At 39.2% G+C, this 27,066-nt stretch overlaps 1 protein-coding gene across 2 annotated transcripts in view; it reads left to right on the top strand.

Moving 5' to 3' along the window:
- Positions 1-27,066, top strand: part of LOC109499722 (protein eyes shut homolog) — an 866,761-nt gene that overhangs the window by 769,952 nt on the left and 69,743 nt on the right. For both annotated transcript variants that reach the window (XM_045057710.1, XM_045057711.1), the window contains 3 exons: positions 10,655-10,837; positions 25,385-25,551; positions 26,382-26,526. In XM_045057710.1, the coding sequence (XP_044913645.1) occupies positions 10,655-10,837; positions 25,385-25,551; positions 26,382-26,526 (495 nt within the window). The remainder of the gene's footprint in view (positions 1-10,654; positions 10,838-25,384; positions 25,552-26,381; positions 26,527-27,066) is intronic.

Here is a 27,066-nt window from a genome sequence, read left to right as displayed (position 1 = left end):
GTAAGATAGTGGTCTAGTTTCATTCTTTTGCATGTGGCTGTCCAGTTTTCCCAGCACCGTTTATTGAAGAAACTGTCTTTTCTTCATTGTATATTCTTGGATCCTTTGTCATAGAAGTAAATTTTAATTTGAAAATACACGTACTGGAAAAAGGATGCATATTGACACTTGGTAACCAAAGTTTCTGAGAGACGTCTATTGGTTATTGTGTTTTGTTTTTGGTTTGGGCTACATAACACTTCCTTCCTATTTGTTTGCACACACATGACCTAGGATAAGCCAATGAGATACTCACCCTAAGATTCAAATGTTAAGAAAGGCATCCAGAGAGAGAGCAATACTTAGAAATTATTTGTAGCTGAGGTGACCACAGTCCTAGAGATGACAGTGTCTGCATCCTGATGACACTGTTCACACAGTGTACATTTGGCTATGTTTGAACTGCCTAGATTCCTTTATTTCAGCCTATTTCTACCCTCCAGTTCTCTAGTCTTCCCGTTGATTCTATAAGCTAGCCTATTGCCTGCCCATAAAGTCCTTTCCTGCCTAGAATAGCCAGGATTGGTTTCTGTAGACCATCACCATTAAGAAACCTAATAAAAGTTTATTCCAGATATTCCATGCTATAGCAAATAAGATATTTTATTTCATTATTTTTCCTGATTTTTGTTTGCATACTCGTCTCTAATTCTTAATCTTCTAATCCTTTTTTATAGTTTTGTTCATACCATTATAGTTTGAATTAGACACCTGCTCACTATTAGTACATGAAGTCTTGAGGCTTATATATTTAACAAAATGTTTCCATTTAAAAATAATAATACTCCTATACAAAGTATAAACCTCACAAATTATGGCTGATGAGTTTTCTTTGTTTTATTAGTGATATGACTTAGAATAATCTTTCATGCCATATTTGTTGGCATAAAATCTTCCTATTATTATATGCATTTGAAACGTCATGTATTGTGGTCCCCAGAAATAAGTTAGTATTTTGCAGTATGCTGCTGCTTTTGCCAGCACTTTAACAGCTAAATCACAGATGTCTTAAAAATAGTTTCCTGCTAGTATCTCTAGCACAAATTCCCTTCTTTTCTCTTTCTCACAGAGTACATCAGCCTTATCATTTTAATAAATTAATCCCTGTTATATTTTGCTTCTCCTAAACTGTTTCTACAAAAGATCAAAATGAAAATTATAGTTAATTATCTGGAATACATGTGTGTGTATGTGTGTGTGCATTCAAACATTTAGAAACCTTTAGAAACACACTGATCTTTTTAACCACTGTTTTTCACTTATATTTTCTACATCTGATAAATAATTAAGCTCTTAACAAAACTTATCTATTGATAAATTCACTTATATATTTTGAGTACCAGTTAAATGGTTGGCTCTGCAAGGCAATTAAATGTATTCACATTTCTATTAAATATGGAAGAGAGAATATAAGATTACTATCAATTTTCATGAGTTCATGGCCCAAGACTTGGGGAAGGAAATAAGATAAATTTGTATGAAGTCCACTTGGGAACAAACGTCAATAATATAAATATCTACCAATAGCTTTTAATTAACCAATGTCGTGAATATTCCAGCCATCATTAAAAAAAACACAGCCATCATTAGAAAGAAAGATCATTACCAACACATTTGAATGCAAATATGCATTTGATTTGCATTCAAATGTGTTGGTATTCAAATCCTGACTGCCATTTTTTAGCTGTGTGACTTCACCTCTCTGAGCCTCAGTTTCTTCATCTATAAGATGGAATATAAGAGTAAGAAATCTCATTGGGGCACTATGAGAAATAAAATAATTCAGAGAGGGCACCTAGCAACTAGAACATAGTAGATAGTATCATTGCTATTATTTTTATTACTTTGGAGTATATAAAAATGTGTTTATATATCCATGACTTTAAAAATAATAGATTAAAAGGTATTTAAAATTTTTCACTGAACTTGAATGATGACCCGCTCCAACCTCGATGTTTCTTAATTTCTTAACTAAAAATCCGTTAACATAAAGACACAAATGAATTAGGAATGAGAATAGTGTTCCAAGCATATCAGTTCTTAAATATTCCATGTGTGTGATATCTGGGAATTTTACTTTATTAGAATAAACTACAAAGCATATTTTAATCCAGTACAAATCTGCATTGTTTATGTAATGTGAATGATAGATACATGATACCTGACACCATTGTCAATGCTTATGCCACAAACTATAATGCAGATCTACAATGTGACCTATATCTTTTGGAGATTTTTCTTCTTTTTTGACATTTCATGGTACTGTAAAATTGCTACCTTTATCTGGTTTGTGTTGAAAGCAGTACTTTGAGAAGCCAGAAGATGGCACTAATTTCTAAGAATTATGCATCGAAAAAGAATGTGCTGCTTTGGATTCTGATCATTTACCATTGCTTTTGCTGGTGGACATAATGATGCTCCACATTTTCATCAGTTTTCTACATTTATGTAAAATTCTGTTTGTTCTTAAATTTTCTCTGACAATTAGATGGAGAAGTGAGAATGGTGGAATTCTGTATCTACATAGAATGTTTGAATGATTTAGTATAAGCAGGAATTGGCACTCAACCAATGATATTTATTTCATGTTTTTACCTGAGGGTGGACTGAATACTGTATCCATTTGAATAGAGAGCTTGACTTTATTCAGGTATTGAGTGTCATCTTGAGTTCAGAAAGAATAGGTAAGTGTATGTTTTCTATACAAGTCACCATCACCTATGCTGTTAATAACACCTCAGAAGAGACTTACTTTTCTCTTCCCTTTAAATGAAAATCACATTTGTAGATTACCACTTTTTTATTTCTAAGTGTTAATGCTGAGCAGTGTAGAAGCATACTTGACAAGGAGCTTATTCAACAACAGAAATAGAAACCATGGCGATCAAATATATGATTTTATAACCTAATTGCATTTATGCAGGATATGGCGCTAAATCTATTGCTGTCTTACTAAGAGGTTAGAACAAAGAGAGAAGAAAAATGTTTACACCCAAATCTACAAAAAAAGCTGGAGTTGCAAGCAGTAGTCTTGTATTTTTGCAACTGTATCCATCTGCCTAAGGGTATATGAATTTTTTCCTGGCAATGTTAAATGTATATTTCGAAGTAGTCAATGCTGCTAAACACCATGCTTGCAAAATTGGCATACTGAAGTCTTTCAAATCAGCAGTTTCCAGGGGAAAATCCATCTACCATCTGCTTGCTTCATTAAAATACATAATAGAGGAGGAAGAACTGAATTGCATTTTCACTAGTCAGCGCTCCCTGGTGTCCAGTCTGCTAAAGGTTATCTACAACAGCCCATATAGAAACAGAAGCCAAGTAAAAATCAACCACTGCTTTATTTAGTTTTCTTTTTGTCTTTTGTTATTTGTATAAAACTAAAACAATGAGCTTTATTTCAGAAAAATAGATTTAGACAGGACAGTTTATCCTGAAAACACTGTACCTTTTTAAGAATTCTTTAATAAACTTAAGGAACTTTTCTCAAGTCCATTTTGTTAAATTTTAAACAAGATTGTGATGGAATCATATAGATATTTTTTATGTAAAAGTCATCACTTCTTGGCCTTTCGGCTAAGATCAAGTGTTATGTAAAAGTCAAAAATTTCTGTCAAAAACTATCAATTTCCCCAAGAAACATAATTAGTATTTTTTATCTTATAAGTTCAAAAAGACATTATTATCAAATATTAAACATAAAGCAATTTTAAAAGAAAAAAATTTTTTAACGTTTATTTATTATTGAGAGAGAGAGACAGAGCATGAGCATGGGAGGGGCAGAGAGAGGGGGAGACACAGAGTCTGAAGCAGGCTCCAGGCTCTGAGCAAGCTGTCAGCACAGAGCCTGATGTGGGGCTTGAACTCACAAACTGCGAGATCATGACCTGAGCTGAAGTCAGACACTTAACCAACTGAGCCATCCAGGTGCCCCTAAAAGAAAAAAATTTATGATACTGTAGTTATATTTACTCAACTCAGTTATGAAAAACAACTGATTTGTGAAGTTGGGGGTCTCTTCCTGATTTTCAGTATCAGTATGGAATATATTATTTGAATTTTTGCCCACACTTGAAGAATTAAGATGCTAATATCTTTGTAAAAATCCAGAAATATTCTTATTCTTTAGAGGCAAATCACTAGAAAATGAAAAAAAAATTCAAACAAGCAATGATTAGCATTGGTGATGGTATAGAAATTGTTTCTATTCCAGCAGATCCAATTCTTTCTTTAATGACATAAGAACATAAACATAAGATATTAAATAAACATTAACAGCAGAAAAGTAGCATTATCAGTGTCACTGTGTTTTCAACATCATGGTAAGCCCTTTGTATGTACCCACCCAACCATTTGATAAAGATGCATCCCTGGGGGCGCCTGGGTAGCTCAGTCCGTTAACCGTCCAACTTCAGCTCAGGTCAATGATCTCACAGTCCGTGAGTTTGAGCCCCGTGTCGGGCTCTGTGCTGACAGCTCAGAGCCTGGAGCCTGCTTCAGATTCTGTGCCTCCCTCTCTCTCTGCCCCTCCCCTGCTCATGCTCTGTCTCTCTCTGTCTCAAAAATAAATAAACATTAAAAAAATTTTTTTAAAAAAAGATGCATCCCATCCCCACTTGAGCCCCGCACTGTTGTACACCCTGGAGTTGGCAAAGGACAGGCAAGCTCTCTGCCTTGATGAGCCCTAAAATCTAACTGGGGAGAGAAACAGTAAAAGATGAACAAATAGCATAGTATGTAATTAGGCTGTACTAAGCAGAGCAGGATAAAGAACTAGAGAGTGATAGGGGTAGGAGGAATTAATAGTTTAATAGGATGGTCAAAGAAGACCCCTGTGAAAAAGAGATAATTATACAGAGTCTTGAAGGAAGTGAGGGAGCAAGCCATGCATCTTTGGGGGGAGAATATGTTCCAGGCATTAGAAACTAGAGGAGCAGAAGGCCTGAGCTGGAAGCGTGTTTGGTTTGCTTAAGAAACACAAAGAGGTTAGCAAGGTTGGAGCAGAATGAGCAAGAAGAAATGGGCATAAAATAAATTCGGAGAGTGGGGATTTGAGGGTATGCTAAAGAGTTGGGGTTGAAAGTGAAAACACTAGAGGACTTTTAAATGTGCAATTAATATTTAAAAGTTCACACTAGCTTCAATATGAAAACAAGACTGCCTGGGACAAAGGTGGCAAAGGAGACCAGTTAAGAAGCAAATAGTAGTCCAGGCTAGAGTGTATAGTGCGGTGGACTTTGTGGTATTGATGGAGGTGATGAGAAGTAGTGAAGATATATTTTGAAAATAAGCTGGATTTTCCAGTCAACTGGTTGGGGTGGCAGAGACAGAAACAATTTAGATTATGATAAGTTTTTGTTCTGAACAAAGAGAAGACTGGGGAAGAGATTTGGTTGGGAGGAAAGATGAAAGCATTTCAAGAGAAAGAAATAATCAACTATGTCAGCTGCTCCTGAGACATTGAATAAGAAGGAAACAGAGAATTGGCGCTGAATGTAAAAAGTTGGTGGTCACTGGTGACCTTCACATAAGAAATTTCAAAGGAAAGAGAGATGCTAACCTGACTGCAATAAAATCAAGAGTGAATGGGAAAGAAATGGGAGAAAGAAAGAAAGAGAGAGAAAAGGAAGAAAGAAAGAAAAGCAAGGAAGAAAAGAAAGAGCAGAGAAGAAAAACTCAACACAGATACTCTTTAGAAGAGCCTTACTAGAATGATGAGCAGAAAAACAAGGAGTAGTTGTTTTTCTGAGGAATGTGGAGTTGAGAAAAGCAGTTTTTTCAGATGGAGATATTTTAGCATGTTTAGTTCAATAGAGAAGAAGAGTTTGGTGTCTCCTGGGAAATGGGAAAGAATTGCTGAAACAACGTCCTTGAGTAAATGAGGGGTGGATCCAATATCCAGGCAGGCAGCTTTGTAACCAGAGAGAAGGCAGAACACATGGATTAAAATGAAAGATTTGAGACGGGGAAGATTTGATGGTGGAAAGATGGGGTAGTTCTCTGTTCTGAGTTTATTTTTCTCAATAAGAAGCAAGATCGTTAATTGAGAGACGTTGAATGTTAGAGGTTAGAGGGGGAAAGAGGAGGTGTAAATTAGTTGCCTTAGTGACTCAATTGGGAAAATGTCAAAAGGACCGCAGAGAGTGCACGAGAGGCTTGCCCACTGGAGATTTGTGGTTAGCTCAGATGTGTTTCCTAAAGCCACATGCTTTTCTCATTCTTCACACAAAATTTGGATACTCTTAACTATCCTCATTTTAGAGACAAAGAAACTAAAACAGAGAAGTTAACTTGCTCAAATTTACATAGAAAGTGAGGAAATCCAAAATCGAGTCTGAGCCGGCTGTCTCCAGTGGCCTCTCCTCAAAATGTGAGGTGATATTAGTACCTCATGTGTCACTGCCAGCCAGTGGGCTTCAGGAGGCATCGCTGATTGCAGAGTTGAAAGGTGTTCTGCAATCTGAGCTCCATATGTGTTTTCTACCCACCTTCCAGTAGCTCTTCTTGGTCACTTCTATGCATAAAACATCGATAATCCAGATAAAGAACTAACTACAAAATATTTTTTAAAGACCAAAATACAGGGGCACCTGGGTGGCTCAGTCCATGGAGCGTCTGACTTAGGCTCAGGTCATGATCTCACGGTTTGTGAGTTTGAGCCCCACATCAGGCTCTCTGCTGTCAGGGTGGAGCCAACTTGGGATCCTCTGTCCCCCTCTCTCTCTGCCCCTCCCCAACTCATGCTCTCTCTCTCTCAAAAATAAACATTCTAAAAAGAGAAAAATACAGTTGCATTCAAAACAACAATGCATCATTTCTCTGTCCTGATTGGGAATGAGAAAATTTTGCCGTGGCAAATTTTCTAGAAGACAGAAGTTTGTACCTTTCTATTATGGTAATTTTTGCTAAAATGTATTCTGTAAGCATAATGTAATATGTTGTGCAAAGATTCTACATTGAGCCTACAACCAAGTGCTATATTATAAAAAAGATTATGACATTCCCCCATCATTGAAGGTTTGTAGAATTTTTAATGACCCTAGGTGATGTTGAGATACATAAGACTTTTCGACTGTCTGAAACATCCCAATCTGCTGTTACCGATTTTGCTCCCTTCTTCCACACACTAAATAATTAATATTTAGCTCAAATCCCAGCATCCCCCTTCCTTCCTCAGGGTCCCAATCTATTGCTGTAACTTTAAAAGAACTGAAGAAAAAAATGCAGAAGTTCACATATGGAGACCATGAGGCAACTAGGGATTACAAAAGAAAAAAATTCATTTAATAGCCCTAAAATATTCTCATTACAATCTGTTCAATCTACTGATTTGATGACGACTGACACTTCTAGAAGTCTGATCTGGGAATTTGTGTAATAGAGTAATCAAATTAACCAAATGTTGCCTGGTTGAAGATCATAAAGGGTTTACTTTCAAGAACTGGAAAGAATCATTTGTAAAGTTGAATGCCCTCTTATTCTAATCTGGGTCCCTCGGTGTTCTCCTGCCTGATCAAGTGTAATGGAGACAGTGTGCATGAGGACACAGGGGACTCTTCACAAGTGGGCTAGACATTCCTTGGCCCCTTCTCCTGATTCCTATTCTTTCCCTTAGAAGCCCTATCTTTTCACAGGCTCAGAGTTGCCACAAGACAAAGCGCCTTGAAGTAAATCACAACTAAGGGTTTAGAGCAACATCTTACCTGCCTAGAGATATGTGGTTCTCTCTGCAGTGCTATTCAGTTGAATGCTGCCTCTATAATTTTGTTTTTTAGTAGCCACATTTTTAAAAGTAAAAAGAGACAGGTGAAATTCATTTTAATAATATATTTTATTTAACCCAATATCTAATGCATATAAAATGTTATTAATAAGATATTTCACATTCTTTTCTCCATACTAAGCCCATCTCAGTCAGCTGAGCCACAGCTCAGGTGCACAACAGCCACATGTGGTGAGTTGCTACATTATTTGACAGTGTAGCGTTAGACTAAGAAATGCCCGGGGAAGTGACAGATCCATTCCTGTGGGCATGGTTATCCTCAGTCTTCAGTATACATTATACTTCTTTTCAGTATTTGAAATTGTGTCACATTTCTTTTCAGTTGTATGAAGTTGTGTCACATTTCTATTCACTGTTCATATAAATATCACACATTCCCTTATTTTTTGAATGACCTGTAAATTTCCTCACATCTACAACTCAGTGTAAGCTTAACTCATTGTTATATTTCTTGGTGTCATCAAAGTCCTAATTTCATTTTTTTTTAATTTTTGTTAACATTTATTTATTTTTGAAAGAGAGAGACAGAGCATAAGCAGGGGAGGAGGAGCGGAGAGAGAGAGAGAGAGAGGGAGACACAGAATCCTAAGCAGGGTCCAGGCTCTGAGCTGTCAGCACAGAGCCTGATGCAGGGCTTGAACCCACAATGACCTGAGCAGAAGTCAGGCGTTTAACTGACTGAGCCACCCAGGCGTGCCCCTAATTTCATTCTTAACCAAGTTTGGTCCTCCAGCTCTCTCCATCTAATCCAACCTTCACATTGCATCACTAGATGACATTTCTAAAAGGCAACTCTGGCCATAGCCCAACCACTTAAAGATTGTAGAGAAAATATCAAGCCCTTCATAATTTGACCCCTGTCTATCTCATTACATTTGCTTCTACTTTTCCTTTTTATACTTCATTCTAAAATTATATACTCTATGACATGCTGTTTGGGCCTCCCCACCTGGAAACATGCTGTTCTTTCTACCTGAAATGATCTTTCCTTTTTATCTGCCAGGTGAATTGCTTCTTATCACCTTTCAACTCCACTTTCCATCCAGTTCATTTGGATAAATTAATTGACCACACACTAGTTCCTTGGGATTTGAGATCGTGCTTTATTATCTTTGTGTTACCAGCATCTAGCACAGCATCTGACAGTGAGGTGCATCTGAGATGTACATCTCTTGATCTAACCTAAATGTACTAAAACTTTAAGTAGACCGAGTTGTAAATTGTTAACAAGAAGAAATGTTTTTTTTTAAAAAAAGTCCTTCCTAAAAAAAACAAAATTCCTCTATTTTAGTATCAAGTGTAGTTGAATTCTATTGTTTTTAATGGCAACATCAAAACTGTTAGTTTTTTATCTTGTTTCAATGCCAGTACATTTCATTTCCTTCAACTACTATATGTACGATACTACCTCAAGGGAAATCCCGGATAGGAACAGCTTTAATGTCTCTGGAATACAAACTATATATTACTTCATTAGCCAAAAAGTAAAGATAAGATGTGATATGTCTCAAATTCTTGCTTCAGATTCTGGTGACTTTTGAGGAAAAATAACATCAGAGACCACGCATCCCAAGGAATAAACTGATAAGATTTTAGCAAAATCTTATTCGGCTGATTCCACACATTACCCTACTTGAATGGTTACATGAAACAAACAGAAATAAAAGCCTCCAATAAGTAGGATCACTTTCCTCAGGATAGTACAGTTATTTGCTGTTTAAACAATTATAACCAGACATAACAAGCTGTTTTGTTTTAAGCATCACCAGAGTGAGGATATTTCTTAAGGCTTATAAAACTTCTAGTTTTACAACTTCCCGGGAGAGCCAATATCTCTTGAGAAAGGAGCAATATAAGGTAATCAAAATAAGGAGTTCTTCCCTCTATCAAGCTGTCTCAAACTAATAAAAATAAATCCTAGGAACATCTTTTAATCCAGGAATACCATCCCTAACAGACAGGGATCGGGATCAAAAGCCCCTTCCTGTTTCCTATAGTCCTCTCGGAGAGGGGAAATAAAAGCCAGTTGGGACTATTTACAAACAAAACAGCAATAAAAGAGCAAAGTTGGAGACAAGAAGATTAGAGGCAGGACGAAAAGAGCCTAGCTGGTTAGCAGTACCTCTCAATTAAATTCTGTTTTGTCCACACTGGCTCTTGAACTTCGTTTTTAAACATTTCCTGTTTCTACTAAATCTCCCTACAGTTTCAGTCCTATTGAAGTCTATGCTTTCATTTTGTAACAGGCATCTTAACAGAGTAAGAATAAACATGTTTTTTTAAACAAAGATTTCTACTTAAAGAAAAGTTTTGGTCATTAACAACATGGTGATGGAAACGGATCTGTTTCCTGCCCATGTCTTGCCTTTCCCACCCTGACGTATGGCATTGTCTCTTGCAGAAGTGCAGGATTAGAAAAGCACAGTTTGTGTCAAGCTGTGAATTCCTGTTTAAGTCATAGCCAGTGTTTGAATGCCAAATCATATTTACAAAGCACCTTGGCAAATACTTTGGCTGCTGCTGATCTTTCTTATTTCTAAAATTACCCTACAATATAGGGCTTTGCTTTTTAAGTAAATTCTTCATTATGTAGGAAGGCAATGCAAGGGAAAGGGTTATATACAGGATCTCAAAACACTGCACTTTCTTTGTTCTGGTTTTGAAATTCCCCATTGAGTCACTTAGTTGCTCAATGCTGAAGGGCACTTAAGTCTCATTAATGTGATAGTAAACAGCCTATCCGGCCAGATGCATCAGCAAAACATTGCCCTCCTTTTACAAGTACATGTGCAGGTTTATTTTAACTATTTGGTTTGGGTTTTTCCACAGCTGTTAATATTACTCAGCCCAGGTTCAGTGGCACAGATGCCTTTGGATACACTTCATTCCTGGCTTATTCACGGATCCCAGACATCGGCTTCGATTATGAATTCCACTTGAAGTTTCAGCTGGCAAATAATCACTCAGCACTGCAAAATAACTTAATATTTTTCACTGGACAGAAGGGCCATGGTAAGATTAATTGAACCCTCTAGGACTTGCTTAGCTCCTTTCAGAATACGAAATTCTTCGTGGATACCCTAATTGGCTGTGGATAAAGGAGACATTTGCCTAAATGCAGCCTCCTCATGTTTTCTGCCTCGAGCAGGTTCCTTGTAGTCCAGTGTTCTGAAGTTCCCTGACCCTTTCTGAAGCCCTGTTCACACCAGGGCTACTTCTTATAATCAAGGGCAAGAATTCCTACAGGCAAACATGAGAGTAGAGACGGTGAGTAAGTCACGTGAGAGGTGAGCTTATTGATTTGTCCTTTCCTGTGTCTTCCTTTTCCATACATAAGGAGAGAAGGGCATTGCCCAGCAAGAATATCATTTCACCATGTGTTGTAAAATGGGAATGGTTGCCTTCAAAGGAAACCGTTCCAAATTAAAGAAGTAAGTAATTAACAAAGTGCTCGGCCTGTAATAAAGTACTCCATTGCCCTAGAATTGGTGGGAAATCAACTTATAAGTTAAATTTGTCTCTCTCAAGTAGAAACAAGTAGAAATAAGTTATGCATGTGTGGGATCAAGGAAAAGCGCATATAGTTTACTCCCAAGTCAGCAGCTAACTAGTTAAGCAATTAAGCACCTACCTTCTCCGAGTTCAGTATTCTCATCTGTGAAATCAACATACTACACCAGAAAAAGACCTCTCTCTGAACCATTTTTTCTATTTTGCTAGGGTAAATAACATATTCTGTTCTCTTTTTCTTTTTTCTAATGTTTATTTTTGAGAGAGAGAACGGGGAAGGGGCAGAGGGAGGGAGACAGAGAATCTGAAGTGGGCTCCACACTGACAGCAGACAGCCCAACACGCGGCTCAAACCCACAAACCCTTGAGATCATGACCTGAGCCGAAGTCAGATGCTCAATGAGCTACTTAAGTGCTCCCATATTCTGTTGTTTTCAGTTCATTCAGTGACTGTCTCTAATGCTGAAAATCGGGCTCTGTGTTAGCACAGGGCTGAAAAGAGCCCACACTCCAAGTGAAGGGTGGTGTGTCCGCCTCCAGCCACTTCGGGAAGGATGCAGCGGGGCTCTCTATCATGTGAAGTGCTGTTCATTCCACCTCCAAAGTCTGTTTGAATCTCTTCTCCACCTCTAGTGCCAAACTGTATGACCTCCTCCGAACTAGTCCCCCCACCACGTCTCCTGCCTGTAGTCCATTCTCCAAGTTGCACCAAGAGTTACTTTTTTAAAAACCTTGGTTAAAACCCACCTGTGACTTTCCACTGTACTTAAAATGCAGTCTAGACCTCCTTACCCTGTTCTCAGAGGGTAGGACCAGACCCATGTCTCTGTCTCCAACCTCAAGCTCTCTCCGTCTCTTCGCTTGTCTCCTGCAGATCTTCTCCCAGAACCTGAACCACCAAGTGCTTGCCTGTCTCAGAGATGTTGTGCAGGCTCTTTCCTCTGCCTTGACAGGAGATGGCTCTGAGCAGCCTGTCGGGCCTGGATGTGTAGACTTGGATCCAGTCTCCACCACTTACAAATTATGTGTCAAGTTCCTTAATGTCTCTGTGCCTCAGTTTCCTCACTTTTCAAATGGGTTTAGTAATGGCACATTCTCCAGTGGAGTTGTGAGGCTTAACATAGTTGATACAAGAAAAGTTTTTAAAATAGAATTGGACTGAATAAACATGACAGCTTCCATTTTCTCAGGGAGGCCTTCCCCAGCCACCTTCAGAACAGATATTATCACATGGCATCCAAGTTATCCTGTACCCCAGCTTCTTGTGTATTTTCTTCAAAGTCTATGCCTTAATGTATAATTCTTTAATCTATTTTTATATAGTTTATTTTTGTCAGTCTCCACTACTAGAATGGGAGCTCTATGTGGACAGAGACAAGACAATCCTCAACTTTATATACCCACACTTAGCACACTGGCTAACACACGAGCAGTATTGAATAAATGAATAGAAGACCCACCATAAAAACAGATAATTGTATGATATGTAAGACAACAATACAGTTGCACAAAGGTTTTTTTTTAATTTTTTTTAATGTTTATTTATTTTTGAGACAGAGAGAGACAGAGCATGAATGGGGGAGGGGCAGAGAGAGAAGGAGACATAGAATCAGAAGCAGGCTCCAGGCTCCGAGCCATCAGCCCAGAGCCTGACGCGGGGCTCAAACTCACAAACCGTGAGATCATGACCTAAGCTGAAGTCGGACGCTCAACTGACTGAGCCACCCAGGCGCCCCACAAAGGTTTTAAAAAGTAACCATTCTTGGGGGTTTCCAGTTCAGATGCCATCTTCTGCATTAGGATTTCCCCAATGGCTACCCTTCTCCCACCCCTTCCATCCATCTCCCCTGCCTCTGAGCATTGATAGCCTGCCCTACATTTAGACCACAGACCCTTTATTACAAACTTTGGTTTACTAAATTTCTCTTCTCGTTCATAAAAAAGGTGTCCCGTTATCACTACATCACCCATAAAGCCTCTCAGGTGGTTTTAATAAATATCTGTTGAATGACTGCTAGAAGTCAGGGAGGAAGAAAGGGAAATAAGTTTTTACTCCTCTTTACTCCATACATCCTTCATCACATGTTTATCAATTATATCCTCTTAATTGGCACCTCCTCGCCTCCCTCCACCCCAAAAAAATACTGGCAGATGAAAAATTCAAATGAACAGGGAAGACCCTGGGTCTGTCTCATTTTAAAAACAAATCTTCTAAATCCTGAAAGATGCAGAGGGGGAACCAAGTAAAGAATAAACACTGGGTGCCTGAAAATGCTCCCACCAAGTAACTCTTCAGTACTCTTCTACAGAGATTCCTTTAAAATTCTCAAAGAAAAAAACAAAAACAAAAACAAACAAACAAAAAAAACAGACAAAGCAATGTTTTGGCCACAGCATTTGTAAATTGTGGAAGCTTTCATATGACATTTTTTTGGTCTTCTCTAGTCATCTACTTTACATGTAACGACCTGAATGTTCACTCTGTGCTTGCATTTTTAGGTTTATAGAAAGGCTAAATAAAGGCTAGATAATAGGCAGATATATTGTGGAGCTCTATCTTCTAAGGAGTGAAAATGAGGATTCTGAAATATGCAATTCCACACTAGACCACGTGAGGGAGCAAGAACACCAGCTTAAAAAATGAAAGTAGCACTAAAGAGCTTTTTTTAAGGCCATGTTTCTCTAAGTAGGACCTCTTCACGCCTGTGTCAGAATCACATGAGGGTGTTTGTTAAAATACTAATTCTCAAACCCTCTTGAATCAAAAGATAGAATTTTATCAAGCACATTAAGTGCTTTTTATGTAACTAATATTTGAGAGCAACTACTCAAAACCTGTAGGGACCAGCTAAATTAGACCATATATGGAGAATGACTAAGATAAGTAATTATTGCTCATTATGTCATATGTTGGGATGATTCATCATTATGTTGCATGAAGTTATTAATTAAAGAAAGACACATTACTTTAAAACATAATTATTGGATGCTTGGGTGGCTCAGTCATTTAAGCATCCGGCTCTTGGTTTTGCTCAGGCCATGATATCACAGTTCATGAGATTGAGCCCCGTGTAGGGCTCTACACTGACAGCACAGAGCCTGCTTGGAATTCTCTCTCTCCTTCTGTCTCTGCCCCTCCCCTGCTTGCTTTCTCTCTCTCAAAAATAAACAAATAAACTTAAAAAACAATTACTATGATTACTATTAATACTATTTGCAATTGTCTATTCTGTATAAGAGACTATGATCTAAGTCATTGTTTTTAACAGTATTATGTCCACATTTAGGTATTTTTCTTATTTAGTAACATCAATCTCTGACCTGCTTTTTGGTTGTTACTACTAAAATCACCATTTTGTATGCTGCCTTTATCTTTCTCAGGTTCAAAGATGCACAGAGCCACAGAGTTTATATAAAGGAAATGTAAACCAACCTGTAATCTCTGACACATCCACACAAAAAGGCAAAGGACCTTCATTTCCCAACACTGATGATATTCCTCCCTGAGTTCTCCAAAGCTGAGCACTGATTTTGCCAGACTTCATTTTCATTGAATTCTCTGGACAAATTACCCTGTCAAACATTTCAGCTTGAAAATGCCTCACTCGACTTGTGATTCTAACCTACCTAACTCTATTCCTATGTTTCTGCAGTCATATTTGTCATTTCTCTTATTAGCTCTTCTTCCTTCCATACCCCCCACTCCCTTATAATGTATGTCTTATAGTTTGGCTCTTCTGGAAACCACCAACATGCCCCACAGTGGCCAACAGGTGAATACATTGTCTTCCCCTCCTGTATCTCTTCGGTTGGCAACTGCCATAGTAAACAGTCTGCTTCAACTAGAAACCCAGGAACCATCTGGATTTCTCCCTTTAATTCATTTTGACAAATATTTGCTGAGAGCCTAGATGAGGCATTCTTCTAGATGCTAGAGATACACTTAGTAATAAGACAGGAAAGGTCCTTGTCTTTACATTTTGTCTCCCCTGTTCTATCAAACACCAAAGTCTGTCCATTTTACCTCCCATTTGCTGCTTTTTGTATTCTCTCCTTCTTTATTCTTTCTTCTCCTCATTGTGCTTAGTCTATCACAGACTGTTGCAACAGCAATAACCTTCTTCCCAGTCTCCCTGCCCAGTCATGCCCATCCTCCTTCCTCTCTATTCCCCGCCTGCTACCGGGGATTGTTCTCACATTCAGATCCAAACTGATCTTGCTTAATCACCATGCTTCTTCACAATGTACCAGCTAAGATCCTTTACGTAATATGTACAGATGTTTATCCAGCCCCTGCCTATTTGCACAATCTCATTTTCTCTCATTCCACCCTGCACCCAGCAGTAGTAGGTACATGTGTACATTCTGCATCATGTCATTGTGTCCTCCATGTGTGAGCTTTTGACCAGGCCGTTCCACCCTCCTGGTCCGTCCACACTTCATTTTCATGCCTCCAAAACACTTCTATCCTTTAAGCCTCAGCTCAAAAGATCACTCTTCTTTGAAGTCTTTAACCCTTCCAGGAAAATTTAAGAATTGATGTCACTGCAGTTTGCTGGTAATGATTATCCTATCTTATTTTAACTGTCTGGATCTCTTTGGGAACCAGAACAGTGGCTTCTCTTTTTTATACCAAGGATGGCTGTCACATACAGACACTCATTACAGTTTTTGAAAGAATAAATGCAAAAATCCATGGTCCCTGTTACACCAAAACTTATGATCGATTCAGGGAGTCACAACAGACATACTTAAAATTTGTTAACCAACAATACTAAATCAGAGTTAAGAAACCATGTCTCGTATACACAGCATCCATCACAGAGTCTGAAACACAGCCATCGCTGAATGAAGAGAGGTACATAACTGATACAAAAGATGGAATTTAGAAAGTAGAACTCTGGTCCAAGTAGACCAGTCAGAAAATCTGTTCCCATTGGTGTGTTTCTTATTCTGTGCCTTCCATTTCTTTCTTTTTTTAATGTTTATTTTTGACAGAGAGAGACAGAGAGACAGAGAGAGAGTGAGCATGAGTGGGGAGGGGCAGAAAGAGAGGGAAACACAGAATCTGAAGCAGCCTCCAGGCTCTGAGCTGTCAGCACAGAGCCCAACACAGGGCTCAAACCCACGAACCATGAGATCATGACCTGAGTCAAAGTCGGAGGCTTAACTGTTTAAGCCACCCAGGCACCCCTGTACCTTCCATTTCAACCAATCCCCTACAAATAGTGCTGGAGCAGCCCCACTGGCTGGCATCCCTAGGTCTGTTCTCTCCCAGCCTGAGCCGAGCTAGTTCCCAGCTCAGCACTCTATGTAAGCGGCCAGTTTCTTCCATCTGAGGTCCATCACCCCCTCTCACCCTACCTTCACAGCTTCCTTTGCCTGGAATGCCCAGCACAGTTCTCTCTACCTTTTCCAATACTGTGCAACATCCTCTGATGAATTTGGGTCTCCTTATAGCCTATCCACACAGAGCCTATATAGAATTTGTAGTTTATATCCCATGATAATTATGCCTTGCCATTCATAATCACTACTCCAAATCATATGAAGCTACCATATTCATAAATCAAAAACATTAGAATAGTGGCAATTTCATAATCTTAATCTTGTCCATCAGCAAGATTAATCTTAAATTCCTTTTGGACAATCCATGTCTTTAATATCTTTTGAATCCTCAACTGTATCATTCACATGATTGTACTGTGTGAGAAATCAATAATTACGTGCTTATTGATTCTCCCACTAACTGAAAGACTCTCTGAAGACAGAGTCTATCCTGGTCAGTTTGTAATACTGTATATCAAGATTGATGTGGATTGTAGTGAAGAAGGTACGACCTAAATAAAGGGTGGAAGGGGCCCACCTGGCTCTCTTCACCTCCTTGAAATGCAAGGTAAAATCTTAACATTAGCCTATATTTCAAAGGTATAATACAGTGGTAGAGTTTTTCAGAACACAAATATTTAACTCCCTGGATATTTGATCTACGTACCTAAGTGCTTTGTGTGCATAGCTTTATGTCAGTCCCTGGCATGTAGGTCTTCTATGCTGCAGTAATTAACTATGAAAGGTTACCTTATATTTCATGCCAACTAATTTCTTATTTACTTCAAGCCCTTGGTTATTAACTGTAACAGAAATAAGAGCACATAAATATTGCTTGATGTTTTTCTGGGGGGAAAAATGAAATGAATGTCATCTACGGGAGAGAAAAAGAAAAATGAAAGGGGGAGTGTCACAAAATCTAATCAGCTCAGCCTGTTTTTTATAGAGCTTTGATTCAGATCGGGCAGAAGGAAGATGCCTGATGAATGAGAGAGCAGGTTGTAGCCAATTCCTTAATGTTACACATCTCCCAACTCCCTAGTACTGAGGCATCTTGTAACACAACTGACAGTGTATGTTCATCTCCGATATTTTTTACTATAGAAAAATGTTCATTATTTTCCTCTGTAATCACATCATAGTGACTAGAAATTGTGAGAATTTCTTCCTGACAACCTCAAACTATCAAATCTTAGCTTTCATGAAATTAAATATCCTGGACCATAATGTCAACATTGTCTAGGTTATTACATATTTTGAGTTCTTAAGACTGTCCAAAAAAACACATTAAATTAATTCCCTTTACTGACTTAGAAATACATGAAAATTGTCACATTTGACCAGTGCTTAAACAGCATTGAAAATGACAAAGATATGTAGATCCTTGCAAATCCCCCCTTTATATATATGTGTGTATATATATATATATATATATATATATATATATATATATATATGTATATACATAATGGAAAGGAATGTTTGTTTAAGCATAGTTCAATGGAGGTAACCTTGATAACATAGAAGAACATCCATAGGGCAAAAAAAGAGGAGGGGCCAAGTGCAAATCAGTCACCTATAAGCCCGCATCTTCACTGTTTGTTCTACACTTCCAAGAAGCAAACACCTTATGGAAATTCAAGTCTACCCACAAACTGGTGTTTACATCCTTTATTTTCATGTTCTCATCTCTGACAGCAAACAGCAAGAGAGATCCAGACTTCCCACTTTTTCTAGTCTCAGGTCTTTTTATTCAAAACACAGAAAAATATGTGCCATATGTAGCCTCAGGATATGCATTTTATCACATTTTCATGTACTCTGAGCACAGCGTTGCATTTGTTGTTACTATCATCCTGACCTCACTGTCTGTTCACCAGCACAGCTGGAAGCCAGGACAGCATCCTGATTTGGCCACAAACAGTAGCCAGTTTACATTGCCCACATTTTAATCATCTAATCCCCTAAAGTAGAAACTACGTGGTCTCTATTGTACACAATGGCTAACAAAGAAGCATCGTGGACATGGCTATCAGAAAGCATGGTTCTGATGCTTTATAAGTGCTAGAATATCCTTACTTTAATGGTCATATCAACAGAACAGGAAGCTAAGAGTTTGCCACCATAAAGCTGTACCGTACCGATCTTAAGATAAACCAAGAATGTGTGTTCCAGTCACATCCTAATTGTAGTTTAGCACTCACTAAAGTAGACACTGTCACTGAATATGGGGTAAAAATGGCTTGAAGGTCTAGATTCTTCCACTACTCAATGTGAATTGTTCCAGTAGGTGACACTTTCATTCTTTTGAGTCTTATTTCTCACATATCAGCCTAGATACATTTTTTGCTTTGCATCACATTAGCTTCAATTCTAATTTCATAAGCTTCTTCCATTTTTTTTTCCTAAAATCAATCCTACCCAATCTAACTCTTCATTCATATCTAATTTAGCTTCTCCGAAACCTGAAGATACATGCTCATGACCATGTGAACAGTCCACCAAAGCTTTGTTAAGTTTATCTTGATGTCTCTCTGTCAGCACCATTGTGCACCAATGTCAAGAATATTTTATTAAAAAGCAGCTTCCTTCTTTCAGAAATCTAAAAGCTTTACAGGCCCTGGAATAATAGTCAAATATGCTCACAAAGCATCTGTACCGAAGGTCTGGCTTCTCAGAGGGAACTCCCATAGGAATCAGGAACTGTTCACCAAGCAGGGTTCACTGGAACAGAAGGAAACAATCATCTTGGTGGCTCCTCTCCCATCTCTTCTTTCACTCAGAACAGGAAAGGAAGAAGGGAGAGGAGAAATCCACTTGTCACTTAGAATTTCTGAGTCCATTTGCAAAGATCTTATAAAAAACTTTAAGCTATTACTAGAGACAATCCTGTGTTAGTATTATCATCGCCATTTTTTTGAAAGAGAGAGAGAAGAGGAAATGAGTAGCCAGAGGTTCAATTAGCACGGAGCCCAAGATTAAACTCTCCTGCCCTTGTGATACCTGGGGCACTTCTTACTTCTGTGGGTTCCAAGTACATTACCATTAGATTTAGTACATGATAATACTTCACCATATTGGAAAAATAGTTTGAAGAAAGAACAAATCACAATCACTCTTTCTCTAATAATAAATCAAAATTTCATCATAAATGACATACTTCAGAAAGTTTTTTTTCTGTTGGAATTAAAAGATTGTTTGACATCTGAACAAGAATTCTCATCCTTCTGTGACCTTAAAAGTCTCAATGGTAACCTTTAGGTTAACTGGTGAGCACCGAAATATGCAGGGATTTTACAGCACTGTCTCTATAAATGTTTTAGACTCCCAATACGCGCCCTCAGAAGAACCAAGGAACAGCCCAAGAATCCGAGGAACAACCCTCCCACAGTGCTGAACCTTCACCAGGGCAACTGAGAGTGAGCTTCTGCCTCTTCCCAGGGTCTAATTTCTGGGGTATCCTTCTAAGCAGACCAAGTGAGAGCACATGCTCATGCAGATCTGTGATTTACAACAGACAGTGACTGACCAGAATCAGCAGAAGAAACATCAGGACAGGTGCTCCCAGCAATTCTCTCCAGTGCATAGGCTTCAGTTGGTTCTTTTATACATGAGTCTTATTCCTCCTTTTAAGGACTTTGTTGGTGAATCAATAGTTACAACCACTAGCTACTCTTCTTCAGGTCTTCCTTCAAGGTGAAGTTGATTAGCCCAACTCTAATAACTGTTACTGTTACTTAATCTACATATTTTTTCTCATTAAAATTCCATTACAATTACCATATGGTGTGTAGGAGTGCTACAAAGTTCTGCCTATTTTCTCTCTGTTTTTGTCCCTCTCTTTTTCCTTCAGATTAAAGTGACCTGTATTTCTCCTGAGCTTACTATCTGAAACATTTGATACCCTTCCTTTCTCCTATATAATAAATTTCCCCCTTCCTGCCCATATTTTCCAGTTAATCAGAGGCTGTACTGGTATGCTCCAGCCATGATGGAGAACTGCTGATATAAATAGTAAAACCTTTAGGTTTAAAAACAAGCTACAAACAGACAAATCCAGTAAAATTCAACCTCTTTGATCTTTCCTTCCAGAATATCCATGGCAGCATCCTTCACCTTGTTTCCATTTTTTTTTAATTGAAGTATATTGGATACACAATGTACATTAGTTTCAGATGTGCAACATAGTGACTCATACAATTCATAGGATTCATATGTTATGGTACGTCCACAAGTGTAGATGCCATCTGTCACCATACAACGCTATTACAAAACAATTGACTGTGTTCCCTACACTGTACCTTACATCCTGATGACTTATTCATCCCATAACCGCAAGCCTGTACCTCCCACTCCCCTTCACCCATCTTTCCCATCTCCTCATTTACTCCCCACTTACTCCCTGATGTATATATCAATGGACACCTCCATATCGTGACTATTGTAAATAGTGATTCAGTAAACCTGGGGTGTATGTATCTTTTCAAATTAGTGTTTTCATTTTCTTTGGATAAATATCCACTAATGGAATTACTGGGTTTTATGGTATTTCTATTTTTAATTTTTTGAGGAAACTCCACACTGTTTTTCACAGTGGTTGCACCAATTTATATCCCACCAACAGTGCACAAGCATTCCTTTGTTTCCATTTTTCATCATTGTTACCCTGGCTACCATCCCTCTCTTCACTTAGACTACGTCCTTGCTTCTGTTGCTAAGTCACTATTCTCTGTCCATTATGAGGCTGGATGCTTTTCTGACCAGTGTCTCATCTTCTTTCCCCATGACATTTCTTATAAGCAATACTATGAGTTGTTATAATGCTTAATATGGCTCACCACAATATACCCACTTCAAAGCCCTCTGCTTAACAATATTTGTGGAATTGAGTTATGACTCTTCTTTCTAGCCAATGAGAGACCACGTTTGTTTGGTTTGGGTTTTTTTTTTTTCCTGTACGTTCTAAAAGGATTTTTATTAACTTCCTAGATCTTGTTATTCTTAACTACTATTCATCCAAAGTCTTCTCCTCTTGTTTCCTTCCTCCCCTTTATCACTTGCAAAACATAATCTCGCTAAATCCTTCCTTCTTAGCACCAGCTCCTGAGTAATATCCAACAAATATCCCTTGCTTTGTCTGAAAATCTTCTTCCTAAGCCTGGTTTCATTAAGATTCACTAGCTTTGTGTTGTGCATGCCAAGTGAGCTCAGTTCCAATTCTTTTCATGAAGAAACTCACTGTGTCGATCACTAAAAATCTCTATCTAATAGTATCAATGCCAAATATCATCTGTAACTTGGTGAATTGGCAAATGTAAAAATAGAAATTGCCCATATATTCTTCAAAGCTACTCAGAGAATAATGTCATAAAGGAACACTTAAATTTGAGGATGCAATTAGTGGTGGTTGTTTGAAATATGTCATTGTTTATATTATGTGCTTGAAGGCAAGAAATTTTCACTTCACTAAGTTACAGGAAAGTGACATAAGACATATAAATGGACGCTAACAAACCATACCTTTAGGTCACTTCACTTCACCTCCATTGTTGACCCTCCAAAAAATTGTAATTAGATCAGAGTAATGGACTGAGGCAATCAGGGCTATAGCTTTAGGAAGAAGAAAAAAGAAAAATTCTACTGTTTTCCCTTTGGGGTCACGGACCAGGAACCAGGAGTCCTGCTTCCCAGGCTTTGTATTAATGAAGCAGCAGAAGAAAATGGGATACACAAAGCTAAGATCAGGAAATGGCCAAGGGGAAAAGAAAAAAACCTGAATCTGTTGAGAAGTTACTATGTGCTAGGTGGGCACTGTGCTGATACCTACACATTAAATATCACTGAATCCTTAGAAAACTCCTAAGAGATAATTATTATTCCTTTTATTCCTCAGAGAGGAACATTCAGGAAGGGTTAGTGATGGGCAGAGCTCCAGCCAGACACATACTTCTCTTTCTCTGCTACGCGGACAATGGTTAAGAGCACCACTTAGCAGCTATGTGACCTTTAAGGATCCACGTGTGCATCCGCGTCACCCCACAAACCCCAAGGCAGATCTGCCCCCACAAGTCTCAACGTCTCATCTACCTAAAAAAGCCTCCCAACAGCCTCAGATGCACGGTCAATCTTGTTTTCATTTCTCTTCTTTCCCAGTTTGTTTTATGAAGGCAACAAAGGGCCCCCTCAGGCAAGGCTGTGTAATTTCTGGGGCCCATTGGAGAATGAATATTCAGGGTCCCTTGTTGAAAAAGCAAAGAAAAAATGCCATTAAAAGGTAATTAAAGGGGTACCTAGGTGGCTTAGTTGAGCGTCCAATTCTTGATTTCAGCTCAGATCCTGATCTCACAGTTTGTGAGTTCCAGTCCCACATCATGCTCTGCACTATTAAGTGCTTGGGATTCTCTCTTCCTCTCTGCCCCAACCTCTCTCTCTCTTTCTCTCTCTCTCTCTCTCTCTCTCTCTCTCTCTCTCTCTCTCTCTCTCAAAATATTTCCCTATTTCTGATGAGCTCCTTGAGTGATTGTGATGGACTTCCAGGTTTGCAAAAAATCACCCTAGAGCACTTCCAACTCCCTAAATAACGTTCACCTTCCAGGCACCAGCAATGGTAGTTAGCTGCTTTCCTTTCTCTTACCTACACCATTACCCACCATCAGGGATTACAATTGAGGAAAGGTCCAAAGGGGAAGATGTGTCAGAGAAAAGGAAAACAACCCTGATGGCCCCATCGTATGTAAATAAGATGCTATCATCTGCTTGACAGTTTGATTAGCTCCCTGGCTACACTTCTCCCTACCTGTTGGGGCATCCCTACTTGTATTCCCTGGGACATGGCTGTTCGCATAATGGCTGCCCCCATGCTGCTCCTCCTCTGATCTCCATGGCACAGGAGAAAATTTTCCCATCTCCTCCCAGCCAGGCTGTGAGGACCTGGAGGATCATGTTGTACCTGGCATGATAGAGGCTTTCCATGACTCGAGGAAGAAGAATGGCAACAAGACAGAAAAAAGAGAAGGATATGGCTGAAATAAATTACGCTCCTACCACCAGTTCCATTGGCAAAATACCGTCTCCCGCCCAAAAATCTGAACAATTGAAAAGACAATTCAGATGCCCACTAGAATGCCTCAAAAAGATCCCTATTCACAGCCCACAGAAAAGTCTCTTACAATTCTGTCTTCAGCCTTCTTTCCCTGTGTCTTCTAAAGTCCAACTGCTGCCTGAAAGATTTCTCCAATCTCTAATTGTGGTTTTTCTCCAATTTCTGCCTTACTGCCTTCCTGAATCTGTTTTCTCCTGGGACTTCTTCCTATTTTAAATCTATAACCCAGCTAACCCAGTGCAACATTGCAGGTGGGAAGAAGTCACCTGAGGGAGGGAAAATGAGATTTGCTGAGTTCCCAGCATGTTTAGGCAATGATATGGCACTTAACACAGTGACTCTCAACCCTGGCTGCAATATTATACTCACCTAAGGAGCTCCCCAAAATAACCCAGCTCAGGGCCCATGGCAGACTCATTAGAAAAGCACAGGTAGAGTTCAAGTACCTCTAAATAATATTTCTGTCTTCCACTTTCCAGTGCCTTTGGAAACCTGTCTCCCTCCCCACCCACACCCCTGCAGATCTTTGTCTCCTTTACCTTGCTTAGCCTAACAACAGAAACCAAGGGAGCATACAGCCTATGACTCTTACAAAGGTAGGAGGGGGAGATTGTGAATACTCACAACAAAATTCATCTATGTTCAAGGACTCGCTTCTGTTTTTTGCCCCATGATTAAGCCTCTTCTATCAGGCCTTAGGTTCTTCCTGCAAGCAGAAGTTCTTGCCTCAGTTTCCCACCTGCAAACCTCAGTAATAAGGTTCACAAATACATCTTTCAGAAATTAGATGATATATTTGGGTCCCTCCTTCCTGTGGACAGATCTCTTGCCTCCACCTACCTTAAGAAGCTCTGCCTTGACCAATGGGTGTTCTGCTCACCTGCCAGAAATTACACTGTTAACCATCTCCAACCTTCCTAGTGCCACCAGACCATTGCCATGACCCTCCTCCAGTGCCTGATGCTGGATCTCTCCCAACCACCTGCCCCTTTTCCCATGGGTCTGTATGAGCTGTATTCTGAGTGTTCTGGTCCTGCATTTCACTGTTTCCCATGGAAGGTCCTGAACTAATGGAGAGAGAATGAGAAAAGGGAACACAAGAACATCCCACCTCTAAATAATCATAGGGGAAAATGGTCAGGAGCTTTTGTAATAGAACAATTAAAGCATATCCTGAGCAATTATGGAAATAAAATTTTCAAAACTCTCGTCAAATCATAGAATTTCAAAGCTGAAATCAGGTTATCTCAATCTTTTGAATCTTCTGAACTATCAGAGCAGTTCTAGTCTATTGTAAATTTCTATTTATTGTAAAGTGCACACTGAACTTCATTCAGACAAAAAGGTGATTTTAATACCAACTTTTTATGTATTGATCATTCCCCTGGGTTGACCAGAACCCTCATGGCTTCAAAGAAAAACTCTTAGTGTTCAGACAGTTTCTGGGGGTGTGAATAGTAATATGCAGACGCACACATACCGGAGTGCCCTTGAGAGGCTAGATGTCTGTTATAATTTCTGTATGCTGTCTATACCTCAGAACTAGAAAATAAAGCAAAGGTTACTAGGCTCCTGAATTTCCTCTCAGTGAGTATGCCCCACACATCTTCTCATCCCAGGGTTGGACAGCGATGACTTCCTGGCCGTGGGTCTGCGTGAGGGCAGTGTGGTTTACACCTACAACCTGGGAGCGGGCACAGCAAGTATCAGCAGTGATCCCCTCGATCTGAGCCTTGGCATCCACACAGTCCGTCTGGGGAGGTTCTTCCAGATGGGCTGGCTGAAGGTAAGACGTCATCCCTTCATCTGTCCCAGAGACTTGCCACGCATTATATATATCGTTGGATCTGTGCAGTGGAGACGAGAAGGGAACAGGTCCATGCTGCCTCTCCCTTGCAGTTCACAGACCAGTGCATACAGCTGAGCAGTAGAGGCATGCTTGCAACTAAGTGGTGTGGGGATTAGTAAGAGGGATGACTAACATAAATAAGGTGAGAGAGGGCTCAAGAAATGCTCCCCCCAAAAAGGTGATGCTTGAGTATAACTGCAAGTAAATAGGGGTCCAGAAAAACAACAGTGCCCAGTGTGGGTTTGAAGAATGCCAGTAGTTCATTGTGGTTTTCAGGTAGGGAGGAGCAAAAGAGGTGGTTAGTGTAGACCAGATATATATTATATAAAAGGACTTAGATGTCACGCTAAGAAGTTTAGATTTTTATCAAGAGCTATGGGGAGCTACTGAGAAATCGAAGAAGGGGTTTGGGTACCACAGTCGACTTTTTTTGACAACTGACTCTGGTGGTTGTATGGAGAATGGAAGGGGAGGGAGGCAAGGCTAGATGGAGGAAGACCAGTGGGATGCTAGTTCCTAATCTTTGGAGAACTATGATTTTGATTGAAATGCAAAACCATGACTGCTATATTAATATATCCATGGTAACAGACACCAGCAGGGAAGCAAAGAATACAGTGGTGAGGTGTTTTTTATTTTTTCAAAATTCAGGTATTGTGAATTTTTCATGCCAAGTTAATGGGAAATAACAAAACAGTAGCTTAACAGTTCACCCAGAGGAATTAATTCCTTTTCTTAATAGGTTTTGAATTCTTTTCCTTTTGAAGGTAGATGATCATAAAAATAAGTCCATCGTCTCCCCAGGAAGACTGGTTGGTCTCAATGTCGTCAGTCAGTTTTATGTAGGTGGCTACAGTGAATACATACCAGATCTCTTACCCCATGGAGCCGATTTTAAAAATGGCTTTCAAGGTAAGTCTTGGATTGTTTTTACACTATACCTGCCAGGTTCAAATTTGGAGACAACAAAAAACTTTAACGAGTATACATCTAGTTCCAAAACCAGAAATATGGGTTGCTTTTGAATCAGACTTGATCAAAGCTTGATTTTAAGGGAAAGCATTCGGACATTGTTTATTAGTTGCTTACTACCTACGTACTATGTGTTTAGTATGTTTCAATGAACAAAACAAAGATTCTTGCGCTCGTGAGTTTACATTCCAGTTGGGAAAAGGCAATAAACACTAAAAATGATAAGTAAATTATATAGTAGTATAAGGTGATAAATTCTGTGGGGGAAAATGAAAAGTAGACCATGCTCTGGGGGAGGGGGGAGGGGTATGGCTGATTTTTTTGTATAGGGTGATTTTTTTAAGTTTATTTATTTATTGAGAGAGAGAGAGAAAGAGAGAGAGAGAGAGAGAGAGAGCGAGCGCAAATGGGGGAGGGACAGAGGGAGAGAGAGAGAGCATCCCAGACAGGCTCCAGGCTGTGAGCTGTCAGTGCAGAGCC

This window comes from Felis catus, chromosome B2 (assembly GCF_018350175.1).
Source record: "Felis catus isolate Fca126 chromosome B2, F.catus_Fca126_mat1.0, whole genome shotgun sequence".
NCBI lineage: Eukaryota > Metazoa > Chordata > Mammalia > Carnivora > Felidae > Felis > Felis catus.
Note: the sequence above shows the minus strand (reverse complement) of the source record. Positions and strands in the feature narration are given on the sequence as shown.